The sequence below is a fragment of the Oryza glaberrima genome, chromosome 2, assembly GCF_000147395.1.
Source record: "Oryza glaberrima chromosome 2, OglaRS2, whole genome shotgun sequence".
Classification (NCBI taxonomy): Eukaryota; Viridiplantae; Streptophyta; class Magnoliopsida; order Poales; family Poaceae; genus Oryza; species Oryza glaberrima.
Genome location: NC_068327.1, coordinates 17,415,201 through 17,427,321, shown reverse-complemented (window position 1 = coordinate 17,427,321; position 12,121 = coordinate 17,415,201). Strand labels below are relative to the sequence as shown.

The 12,121-nt window shown below is 42.2% G+C and overlaps 1 protein-coding gene across 1 annotated transcript; it reads right to left on the bottom strand.

Moving 5' to 3' along the window:
- Positions 1–2,965: 2,965 nt before the first annotated feature.
- On the bottom strand, positions 2,966–5,251 carry LOC127762556 (uncharacterized). Its single transcript, XM_052287056.1, has 5 exons — positions 5,206–5,251; positions 4,044–4,468; positions 3,910–3,969; positions 3,728–3,838; positions 2,966–3,649 (listed from the first exon to the last, which is right to left on the bottom strand). The coding sequence occupies exons 1-5, from the start codon at positions 5,249–5,251 to the stop codon at positions 2,966–2,968; spliced, it is 1,326 nt and encodes a 441-aa protein (XP_052143016.1).
- Positions 5,252–12,121: the final 6,870 nt, after the last annotated feature.

The following is a 12,121-nucleotide window of genomic DNA, read 5'->3' as shown; positions in this document are numbered from 1 at the left end:
TTGTGTGTTTTCGTTTGCAGAGGTACTTGCTTGGGCGAAAGAAAAGAGACCGAGCATAAGAAATGCATGGATGATTGAAGAAGTTGATTGGGGATCAAACCAAGACCTTCTCCAAGTCTTCTTTCATCTAACCACGTCACTTTTGGCCCATAGAAGACAAGAGATTAAGTTGTGCACGTTTTGGAATCGGATTCGGGCCTCCTAACATGATCAACTTCAAACGGACCTAGCCACTGATCTAGAAGGAATTTCGGGGCCCATGAATACTTGTTGGAAAGCTTATGGAGTCTACTTTCAGATGGTTTTGGTCCCATGTTAAAACTCTTATTGAGCTGCCGGGAATCTGCAAAACAAGGCACGTATCTCATCCAGTCCGAATCTGATTTGGGTTTTGGGTCTTATAATTGTGTCGTGGGCTTAGCCCAAGGGGGTGTGCACCCTAGGGCAATCCTAGGACGTCCCTAATCACATTTTTTCAGTAGCCGTCAACGTTTAGAGTTGGGTTTTGCTTAGATTAATCTGTCAAGAACAGTTTTGCCGCTAGATCGGTTTGTGGAACCCCAAATTCGTGTGCTTAATCATTCATATGCAATTTGGTTGCAATCTATCTTGTTCTTGCTTGTGTTCTTTGATTCGCATGCAGGGATTAGCCTTCTCGGCGAGGTCAACCGGGTTTTGGCATGGTTGATAACCAGAGGAGACGTGGTGCTGCGATTGCGGGCTCAATAGCGTGTATATTCAGAAGCTGGATCGAGTTGTGTCGCGACTCCGCCCAAATCGACTGTTTATCAATACCTATCGGAAGATCGGGACCTAACATCCCTCATCACCTTGGACTTTGTTTTTCGATGGATCAGTGTGCACTCATGGTTGTGGTTTCGGCTTAGTCATAATTTCTCCTCGGGGGGCAAGTTTCGAGTTTGCCTACACGATTAAACCTTATGCAACTAACAATCAAGCTGAATATGAAGCAACGCTCAAGGGTTTGCAGTTGTTAAAGGAAGTTGAAGCCGATGCTGTTGAGATTATGGGTGATTCATTATTGGTGATCAGCCAATTGGCAGAAGAATATGAATGCAAAAATGATACATTGATTATCTACAATGAGAAGTGCCGGGAATTAATGGATAGTTTTCGGCTGGTAACTTTGAGGCATGTGTCTCGAGAGCAAAATGTTGAAGCTAATGATTTGGCCCAAGGGGCATCGGGATACAAGCCGATGATAAGAGATATCGAAGTGGAAGTTGCTATGATCACAGCCGATGATTGGAGGTATGATGTATTTAATTATTTGCAGAATCCATGTCAATCGGCTTCGCGGAAATTGCGCTATAAGGCCTTGAAATACACCTTGTTGGATGATGAGCTGTATTATCGGACGATTGATGGGGTATTACTTAAATGCTTAAGTGCCGATCAAGCCAAGGTCATAATGGGCGAGGTACATGAGGGTATATGTGGTACTCATCAATCGGCTCATAAGATGAAGTGGTTGCTTCGGCGTGCGGGATATTTTTGGCCGACGATGTTAGAGGATTGCTTCAGATATTACAAAGGATGTCAAGATTGTCAGAAGTTTAGAGAAGTTCAGAGGGCACCAGCATCGGCTATGAACTCTATAATCAAACCATGGCCGTTTAGGGGTTGGGGGATTGATATGATTGGTATGGTTAATCCACCCTCGAGCAAAGGACACAAGTTTATATTGGTGGCAACCGATTACTTTACCAAGTGGGTGGAGGCTATTCCTTTGAAGAAACTAGATTCGAGAGATGCTATACAATTCGTTCAAGAACATATTATTTACCGATTTAGGATTCCTCAAACCATTACAACCGATCAAGGTTCAATCTTTGTGTCCGATGAGTTTGTTCAGTTTGCCGATAGCATGGGTATCAAATTGTTGAAATCTTTGCCTTATTATGCACAAGCTAATGGACAAGTCGAGGCATCTAACAAGAGTTTAATCAAGCTAATTAAGAGAAAGATTTCTGATTATCCTCGGCAATGGCATACAAGGTTGGTAGAAGCATTGTGGTCGTATCGGATGGCTTATCATGGCTCAATTCAAGTTCCTCCTTATAAGCTTGTTTATGAACATGAGGCAGTTTTACCTTGGGAAATTAGAATTGGCTCGAGAAGGATAGATTTACAAGATGAATTGACAGCCGATGAGTATTACAATCTCATGGCCGATGAAAAGGAAAACTTTGTTCAATCAAGATTAAGAGCTCTTGCTAGAGTTACTAAGGACAAAGAGAGGGTTGCTAGGCATTATAACAAGAAAGTGGTGTCTAAATCTTTTTCTGAAGGAGAGCTTGTTTGGAAATTGATTTTGCCGATCGGAACTCGAGATAATAAATTCGGTAAGTGGTCACCAAATTGGGAGGGAACATTCCAAATTCATAAAGTTGTTTCCAAGGGAGCTTACATATTGCAAGGGTTTGATGGAAAAGTTTATGGACGAGCACTTAATGGCAAGTATTTGAAGAAATATTATCCCAGCGTGTGGATTAATTCATGATCAGTTGCGCTTTGCTAATGCATGTACATCCAATGTGGTTAACAACGCCTTCAGATGGCCGATATAGTTATATCGCCCTTAGCAGTTTTTGTTTATCATATTCGGCTGAGTTTTGCCGATATATGATGGCCGATATGGATATATCGCCCTTAGTCATTTATGTAATCTTATCATAATCGGTTGTATCTTGCCGATGTATGATGGCCGATAGTTAATATATCACCCTTAGTCTCAAATTATAATTTTATCAATGCTTTCATCATTGCAAAATTAGGGAGGCACATGTATAAAAAAATTGAGAATTTTTGAGTAAATTTGAGAATTTTCGAGCAAATTGAAAAGTTATGTTAATCGACAGAAAGGATCAGTAGGACAATCAAAAGGAGTATTAAAGTTTCTTAGCCGATTACAAAAGTTTTATAAGTCCTATTATAAAGATAATCACCCAGACAAGTAACGTTGGATAGCCGACAGAGCTTGTTGCCTAATTTGCTCTACTTCTTCAATGGGCTGGATGTCTTGAGCATCGGTTCCAGGAATGACCTTGAGGGATTTGGTCATGTTGGCTACATTCTTGATGGCCGATCTTAGTCTGGACGTCTGTTCTTCAACAGCGTTGGGGAGATTGGCTAATTTTTGTTTCTCCAGATCCAGTTCGGTGTTGCATTCTTCAAGTTGTGCTATGAGATCAATTTTGCGGGCTTCAAACTGATCTATGTTAGACTGAATTGGCCCAACAGAGAGGTGATCAAGCTTAGCTTTCTCTTCATGCACAAGTTGCCGATTGGCCTGAATGGTGGCTTCAATATCCTTTCTCTCTCGTCGATCGGCTATCCTTTGCTTGGCCTTTTCCAGCTTGAATTGATGTTGCTCGAGATACACAGCTGGAGAGATGATATTCGCCAGGTCATCCGGGACTAAGGCTTGAATCTCTGCAAATCTTGCTCGAATTGAACCACAGTCAGCCACCAAGTTGTCCAATGATGACTCTAGCCGATGAGAGATATCTTCAAGAGTTCTTTTGACATCTTCATCCGGAGGAGCTAGGGTCTTGCTTGTTGTTTCTTCTTCTGCCTCTTCGTCAAAGTAATCCTTGATGTCAAAGGAAAACAGATCGGCTAAGACCTGCAAGAGAGAAAATTGAAGACAGTTAAATTTAAAGCTATATAACCGATCTAAGAATTATGACAATGAAAGGATTACTGGGATAGCAGGAGCGGCTGGTTGTTCTTCTTCCTCAACATTATGGCTACCTGCAGCCGATGGAGTACGATCACTTGATATCGGCTGAGCAGGAGGAGAAGGAGGAGGAGCCTGAAAAGGACAAGTGTTAATTAACATTGGCTATGATCAAAGTTAAAAGACTTTTATAGAAGGAACCTTACCGATGGAACTTGTCTAGATGGTGCTGGTGCCGATTTCTTCTTCACAGTAGTTTTCTTTTTCTGCAAATACGAGACTAATGAGCAATCGGCTATACAAATTTCTTTTCAAGAGATAATAAAGATGAGCTATTTACCCTTGAAAAGTGAGCTGGAGCAGCAGGAGTAGGAGGTGTTCTTTTAGGAGAAGCCGATGGTGTCTTATCTCCCGAGTCGCTTAGTCTAGCTACTGCCTGGTCAACATCTTCTTCAATCTCCTCTTCATCTAGGACTTTTTCTATGGATGGATCTAAGGCAGGCAAGTCATCGGTTGGCTTGGACTTCTTCTTCATGGCTTTCTTCTTCGGAGCCAGAGCTGATAGATCAAAGGCCGATGCCTTAGCTTTCCTTTTCCTGCCGATATTGGCTGGTTCTCTCAGTTGCCCTTGGAGTAGACTTGAGGTCTTGGGGGCATGGTAGCCAATGACAGGGGGAGCTAGTCCACCTCCTTTTGGTATGAGGCCTAGGGCATATTCTATGTCCTTGCCGCTATGCTCTTGCGAGGAGGAGAAGATTCTGTTGTCTGCAAAACAGAAGAAGTTAGTCAAGATGCAAATCAGTTGACAGCTATTATACAGAATTGACAACATGAAGGTTTACCCGAGGGATAACATCCGGGAATAAGTCTGTCATATACATGGAAGCCGATTGGCGGAACAAGTGTTGCTTCCATTCACCCCACCATCAATCGAAGTCCCTACTCCTGAACCTTGTCAGTTCTATGTTTTCAATGCTGCCCAAGGGAGGTTCTGAGATATTGAGCAGCCAATCCATCATCAATACTGACGAAATCTCTCCTCTGCATTGGATTTTATTGGCAAATTATAAGCCGATTGGCAATTGTCCCATCCCAAACTACCTAGCCGAGCTCATTGGATGGTAGAATTCATAAGATACTTGTATATTTCTCCCATATGGATGCCAACAGGAAGAATGCATGGGCTGATAGCAGCTGAAAAAACTTTTCTGGACTTATCAAATTTCTCAGAGTTGATTTCTTCAAATCTGAAGTCCGATGGCAGCTCAAAGTCCATTGAATCCTCATATGCAATCCAAACTCGGGCATCTTTCTGAAAGCCTTCACAGAAACTGCAGAACAGTCTTTGAGCAATTCAGCCGATAGCTTTGCTCCGGAATCGGCTGGTGTTGATGCAGCTTCTCCATATGACATGCATCGGCGGTGGGCAACTTCTTCTCCATTGTCATTGATGGTGGTTCTAGCCTTGGAAATTCAGCATCTGTCAAAGGTGGCCGATTTACAGCCTTCATGGCAACCAGGTTGAGCCAGGTTTGTAGCAACCACCATGGTCCACCTGCACCGACTACTAAACCTATGGCTATTTTAGCCGATGCATTGCTCAACATTTGGTATAGGTAGCCGAGGAGGATTTTGCCTAAAGGAATTTGCTTCTTTGTTTCAAGGGCTTCGGCTAAGAATTGCCAACTGGTAGTAGGGCCACAGCTTAATCCATAGAACAGAAACTTCTCGAGCCACATTAACAGGAAGGCTGAGTGCTCTCGGGGGGTAACAGATCCTTTGCCCATGTATGTAGCAACATAGCCAGACCAGCCACCTATGCTCTTGGTCTTGAAGTCAAATTGGTTCTTGGTGTTCAAACTCATGGGGTTAGCCAATGAAGTCACATCCAAACCGATGAGCATGGTGATATCAAGCAGAGTGGGGGTCATCGGCCCTTGATTAAAAAGGAAGGCATTAAGGGCGTTGGACTAGAAATAGGTTGCAGAAGCCATCAAGGGTTCGCCCTTAGCCGAATTTGCTAAAGTAAGAGCAAGGGCTTGGCCAATTCCTAGTTCATCCCAGTGAACTTGTTTGCTGGCCGATACACGCTTGTACCATACAGACCAACTTTTCTCGGGAGAAGTTTTCTCAAGGGAAGGCCAAGACTTGAAAGTGTTTTTCGAATGACCTAGATTTGGGTTGGCCAATCTAAAGGGTTATCCTATTGGTTTCGGCGATGATGAACTCAGTGGGATCGGGATTGCCGATGGGGCCAAGAAAGTACTGATGCTCATGTGACAAACTGGGAATCGCAACCAGATTGGAAAGATGTTATAGATGCAAAAAAGAATAGAGCAGAAGAAAACAATATGAGATAAGGAAAAACCGATCTACTGCACAAAGGAGAGGATCTAGTCGATGGGTACTTACTTTTGCGTATTCGGCTGATGGCGCGCAGACGGGCTGGCGGAAGTCGACATCGTCACGGGTGGAAGCTTCTCGGAGCTTGAATCGCCTTGGGATCGCCTTTTTGCACTGAGGGGATCACCGGAGAGAAATGAGACAAAGTTTGCTTAAGCGGTGAAAACGGAAGTAACGGTGTGAAGTTTCTCGGGGTGACGGTTAGTATTTAAAGCGCTGCGATAACGGTCGGACAAACGGCAATGTGTTAACAACCAAATTTGGTAATTCAGGCATCGAAGATAAAGATAAAATCAAAGCGGAATCCAAGATATGGATCGTTCCGGAAACAGAGTCCGAATCGGTTGAAGTCCGAATCGGCTGCGTCCAGGATTGGCAGAGTTCGAGTCGGACAAGGTAGCCGATTGAGCCGATTCCGTCAAAGTGACCCGATACACGTCATCGGGTTGAGTTAATGTGCTTCATATGGATTGCCACACATGGATTGAGTCCTGAAAAGGCAATTGTATCTATTAATTAGGATATTTTATGTAAATACCTTAGAGATAATCTTGGGCAAAAGTCTGCCGCAAAGGCTTATGGTATCTTAGAGTTTGTTAGAGATAAGAGTCGTATCCGACAAGGACATATTTTGTATCTCGAGAATAAATATGACCCGAAGCCATGTAATCAAACAACACACGTTCAGTAACAATCTCGGCGCATCGCCACCCTTTTTACTTTTGTTTCATCTCGACGAGTTCCTACTTTCGGGTTGAGCTGCAACAGTTTCGATCTTCAACTAGAGGTAAACTTGTCATGGCGGCTTGCGTTCTCGGGATTAGTGCTTCCATCATTATGATACTCTAATCTTGTTCATGTAAGTTGTCGAGTTATCATATATTCTATATAATATTTGGCAATATTGTTATTTAACCCTCAATCGGCTAACATCTGTTAATGGGAGGCGGCCAATTAGGTTAAATACCAACGTTGACTTAGATTATATAGGTTGTCTACCACTTTATGAAGTTTCCAAAAGCTTGATTGTTTAGATATTGTTATTCTTTTCATACTGATAGCTGCATCAGTTGAGTTTGACCTTATAAGTCGTGATTAGAATCTCAATCTTTAAACTGCTTTTGGTCGCCGATTAGAGTAGTGTCGGGGTTTCAGCCGATCTTACCTGATTTAGTTTTATATCTTATATGCTTGATTAACATGCTAGATCTGCCCTTTATGTTAAGATGCTGATGCTTTAGGTATATTAAGCTTTCTGTTTGGTATATTTTGCTTGCTTTAATATCTTAATATAGAGTTGTATTGGAGTATTAGCTGATACATGCTGGGTCTATTTGATCGGCTACACTATCAACTCTTATAATCTTTTCGTTTTATATATATTTCAATTGAAATAATTTATACTGTCTCGGCATGGCAACCGATCTATCCCAATCACTTGGTTTAAATATATATCGTCAAAGGGATTATATACTGATGAAATCTACAGCCGATCGAGTAGATTTAGTTCTATTTTGCTTATTTATAACTGCCGATCGATTCAAATATGACATCGGCTCAAAGGTTAAAGATATGTCATCGGCGGTTGGCCGATCGACTATCATTTATGGGTTTAACTGCTATTTTCCTATTTAATTTCTTGTTGATTGCAGGATCAAATCAAGTGGGACGCTCACGAACCTAAAAGGTAAGATTTTTGGACCTGCACTGAAGTTAAGCAGATCTTACAGGCCACTGTGTGTTTTTCGCATCAATGAGATCGAACACAAGAAACCAAGCCTACCAGAGGGGGGTGAATGGTAGGGAAAACCAAAAACCCAAAAACTTTTAGCGGAAATAAAAGTTACCCTCAAATCGATGGAAATCACGACACAGTCATGTCACCGCCGATCACACCGCTTCTAAGCTGCCGGTCCGACCGCCGTAGTTTGCCCGGTTAGACCATCGCGCCGCCTTCGGTTAGACTGCCGTACTCCCACCGGTCAGACTGCCGCCTTGCTGTCGGTCAAACCGTCTCCCTACCGCCGGTGTGACCGCCCCCCGGTTAGACCGATGACTCGCCTCCGGTCAAACCGGTGGGATCCAGAAAAACACTTATCGATAAAACACTTGAAAGTATATCAACATTTTTGCATCAATATGTGTTTACAAAGTGCACCTAAAGCACTCATCTCTCAACTCACGAAATAGGATTAAAACCACGAAGTAAACCCTAACTTTTCTTTCCTAAAAGTCGTTATCTTCTAGCCTCAACCGCTCATCTAGTTATACCACAAAAATTCTCTATTCAAAGTAGATATAGAACTCCTATTCCTAGTCGGACTCAATCCTTCAATTTCCAAAACCTGTAACCACACCGGTCACAAAAAATCCAGCATCAAATCCCGAACGCACTCGGTCTCCTCGAGCAGGCCGACACCAACTCGGCCTAGCTCAGAGTTATGGATGTACTGCTAAACAGCCAAGGTCGGAGCTTTTTTCATTAAGAGTTGAAAGCAAATTGGTAATATAAATGCTATTACTTAATTAACCATTTTTTGGATGCAACACATGAAACAAAGATGCCACAAATGACCTTAAAAAAAAAAGAATCCTAGAACAAAATGGGAAGATCTCTGCCTTGCGCCTCCAGGCCGACAGCCTCTGCTGCTCCTGCACACACGCAAGCAAAACCAGCAAGCTGCTGCATGATAACTCCAAGCAAGCAACACACACGCCAACCAACTAGCTGCTCATGTACAGCCACATGCACACATACATGCTTCCCCAAGCATGTATCAACACACACGCCAACCAGACTAGCTGCTCATGTACAGCCACATGCACACATACATTCTTCACCAAGCATGTATCGATCACACATACACGTACAGCACACGTACATGCATCTCTGCTACAGTGCCTCATGTACTGTAGCCGCCCTTTTTCTCCTCCAATTTAATCCAATCTCCTTCGCGAACACCGACGCTTGCACACACACCTCGTGAAGCCCATTGCGAAAATCTCTCCCTCACGGTATCCATCCACCGTGCGCCATCTCATATCTAACTTTTTCATCCGGTATCCTTTACCGTCTAGACCTCAACTCCTCCCTGAGTCTAGTCCCGATCCCCACCGTTGACCGAAGTTGACCTCCAAGTATTCTTGACTCTAGTCACCTTTTTAAATGGTATCCCGATCGTACTAGACCTCTGCTCCTCCACGAGTATAGTCCCGGTCCTCACCATTGACCAAGGCTGACCTCAAGTCACCTGCACACAATCAGACAAAACAACCGTTCCTGGGCACATATATCACAACATGACCCACATTAGTCACACGAACTCACACCAACATCCACACATCTTTTCAAACCATTTTATCGAATAAATTATTTTGCAAAGCCAATTATTCATCACAAATATTAATCATGACAATGATTCCACAAACTACACTTAGTGGGGATGAACTATATCAGTATATAGGATAAGTCACTTCGATTTTTTTTTCTAATCATCTTTTAGTTTGATCAAATTTATCGAAAAATTTGCAATATCAACAACAGTAAATTAAAGTTTCATCAAATCTAACATTTGAATTTATATTAATAATATGTTTATTTTGTGTTTGAAATGGTACTGTGCAAAAGCTAAAAAAATTGCCTTATAATGCTAGAAGTTCAATTGCTCTCATCTGGCGGTAGATTAAAGTGTTAGTATCAGTTACCACTCTTAATTCTGCTCTTGATATATAGTTCCAATAGGTCTATTTAGTGTGTGTGCGTAAAATTTGAAGTTTATTACAAAGTTCTTTTGTCCCATAATTTACACAGTGCAAATAATCTATTTTCTGATGTGTTTTACATATATACAAATTCAATTGCTGATTCGCCTTTTTTTTAATGTTGATTCATGTGAGAGTATCCTCGAGTGTTACGACTTGCATCTTCTATGAAGGCCAAAAACCTTTTAAGAGGTCAATCTAGGATGAAAATTAACAGGATGCTTAAGGTATCTTAGAAGAGATCGAGTAATATATTGTATGCCCATGATGTCGAAACAATATTTCAGCAATACTAAAAGGGTGTGGCTATCAAGATGGAAAAACGGATGGGTTAGAAGACACAGAGTTTATACAGGTTCAGGCCTTCTTAATGAGAAGTAATACCCTACTCCTGTCCGAGGATTAATCTGCTGACTATTATTGATCATAAGATCTGGGAGAAAAGTTATACCTCTAGAGGCACCCGAACCCCTCCTTATATAAGGGGAGGAGTCGGTGTTACAAGATACAGCCCATATTCCTAACGAAATATGCAAGTAAAGATAAATTACAATCTTAACTGACTAGGATCCTCGGGCGTTTGCTTGAGACACAAGTTAATAAAACAACCGAGTCCTTTACTAAAGACATTCTATCTGTATATGGTACCCCTATACCTAGTCGGATATACATGCCATGTGGGTATGGGGTATCTATAATCTTCACAGTAGTCCCTGAGACCTTCACAGTCGATGAAATAATCTCCTCTGAAACCATTGAACGAAAATCTGAGTACTTCGTCTATCTCTGTCTTGTTCTTCCGAGTGCTTGAACTGAAGGCTATGGAGGGCTAAAAAATAAAAAATCAGGTGCATCGACTAGATACAACTAATTAGGTGTAGCCCCCAACTATGTGATTAGTTAAACAAAACTAAACATATAGTCAAGGTATAGTTCAATAGCCAGCCGAGTGGTTTTATAGATAATATTACCGAAGTAATCAAATAGCAAAACATATGCGACTTTTATCCAAAGATTCAGCCGACTGCTTTAACCTAATAAGCTCACCATAAAGATATATAAAGATCAGAATGGAAAAACGATCTATGATCTATTTTGGAGCTTAAAATAGCTTTCGTGATAAAACTCTTAAAGGATTTATCAACCGCTTAATTAATACCGACTATTAAGTTTATCCAGCCTAAGCTGTAACTTAAGCCTGTATTCAGAGAAATTAAGCATATAAATGCGCAAAGGAATAACAGCTTTGGAAACTGGTTGTCCTGATTAAACCCTAACAGTTTTGTGGCCTTATAAAAAGGTCAACAAAAATAACATGACGTTTTTACTGTTGGGCACCTCCGTATATGCATCGTAGAAATTTCAAAGAATTATCGAACTGCATAGAAAGGAATTTAACGGTATTGGGCTCTATTATTGTGGGCAATTTAGCCTAAGCAAAAATATGCCTAAGTCCTAAAAGACCACAATTAGCCACACCGGAAATATATTTGGGCTGAAAACACTTTTTAGGCCCAGGCCCATCAGCGCTTTCCGATACCCAGCGATAAAAATCACACCAAAGGAAACCCCTTCGTCTTCCTCACCACAACTGCTGCTTCTTTCCCCATTTCGCGCTGATGTAACAGACCCACGCCGGTGAAAACTAGGGTTTGCAATCACATCTCAATCCGCCTCCTCCGAACCATTTTCCTTCCGCGAAATTCCTCCGCGCAACCACCACATCAATCTCCCCACCAATCGTCGCAGCCCTCGCTCCAGATCTCTCCATCCCTTTTGCATCCATGGCGGAAGAGAGAGAAAGCTTCGAGAGTCAATGGGCACCCTCCAACGTTACGGAGGAAAATCTCAAGGAGATGGTGGCGCAAGGAGTTTTTCCGACAAAGGAGATCATCGGATGGCGTCCGGCGTGCGGCAAGGCTTTCCCACCTCCTGACACTCATGAGGTCGTCGTCTTCTTGTTGACGACCAAATTTGGTAAGATACAAACCAGGTCCAGCATAGGAGTCAAAGTGGATTCGGCAAAGAATTAGATTCGAAGAACAAAGTCTAAATTGGCTGCGAAGGCATCAGCTGGAGTCTGTATCGGCTGAGATGGATCGGACAGAGGGCAGCCGATATAACTGATACTACCGATATAGCCGACTATAGCGAGATCAGCTATGGAACTGCTTCTAGAATCGATCAGCGTGCTTCACAGGGATTGCCACAATGGAGATAAGCTCTCGGATAGGCAACTGTATCTATTAATTA

Bases quoted from the DNA above. Each gene is read 5' to 3' on its own strand.
- LOC127762556 (XM_052287056.1), bottom strand. From the start codon at position 5,251: ATGGTGGTTGCTACAAACCTGGCTCAACCTGGTTGCCATGAAGGCT. The intron at 3,839-3,909 runs GTAAGGTTCCTT...TGTCCTTTTCAG, and splicing joins CATCTAGACAAGTTCCATCG to GCTCCTCCTCCTTCTCCTCC. The intron at 3,650-3,727 runs GTAATCCTTTCA...TCTCTCTTGCAG, and splicing joins CAGCCGCTCCTGCTATCCCA to GTCTTAGCCGATCTGTTTTC.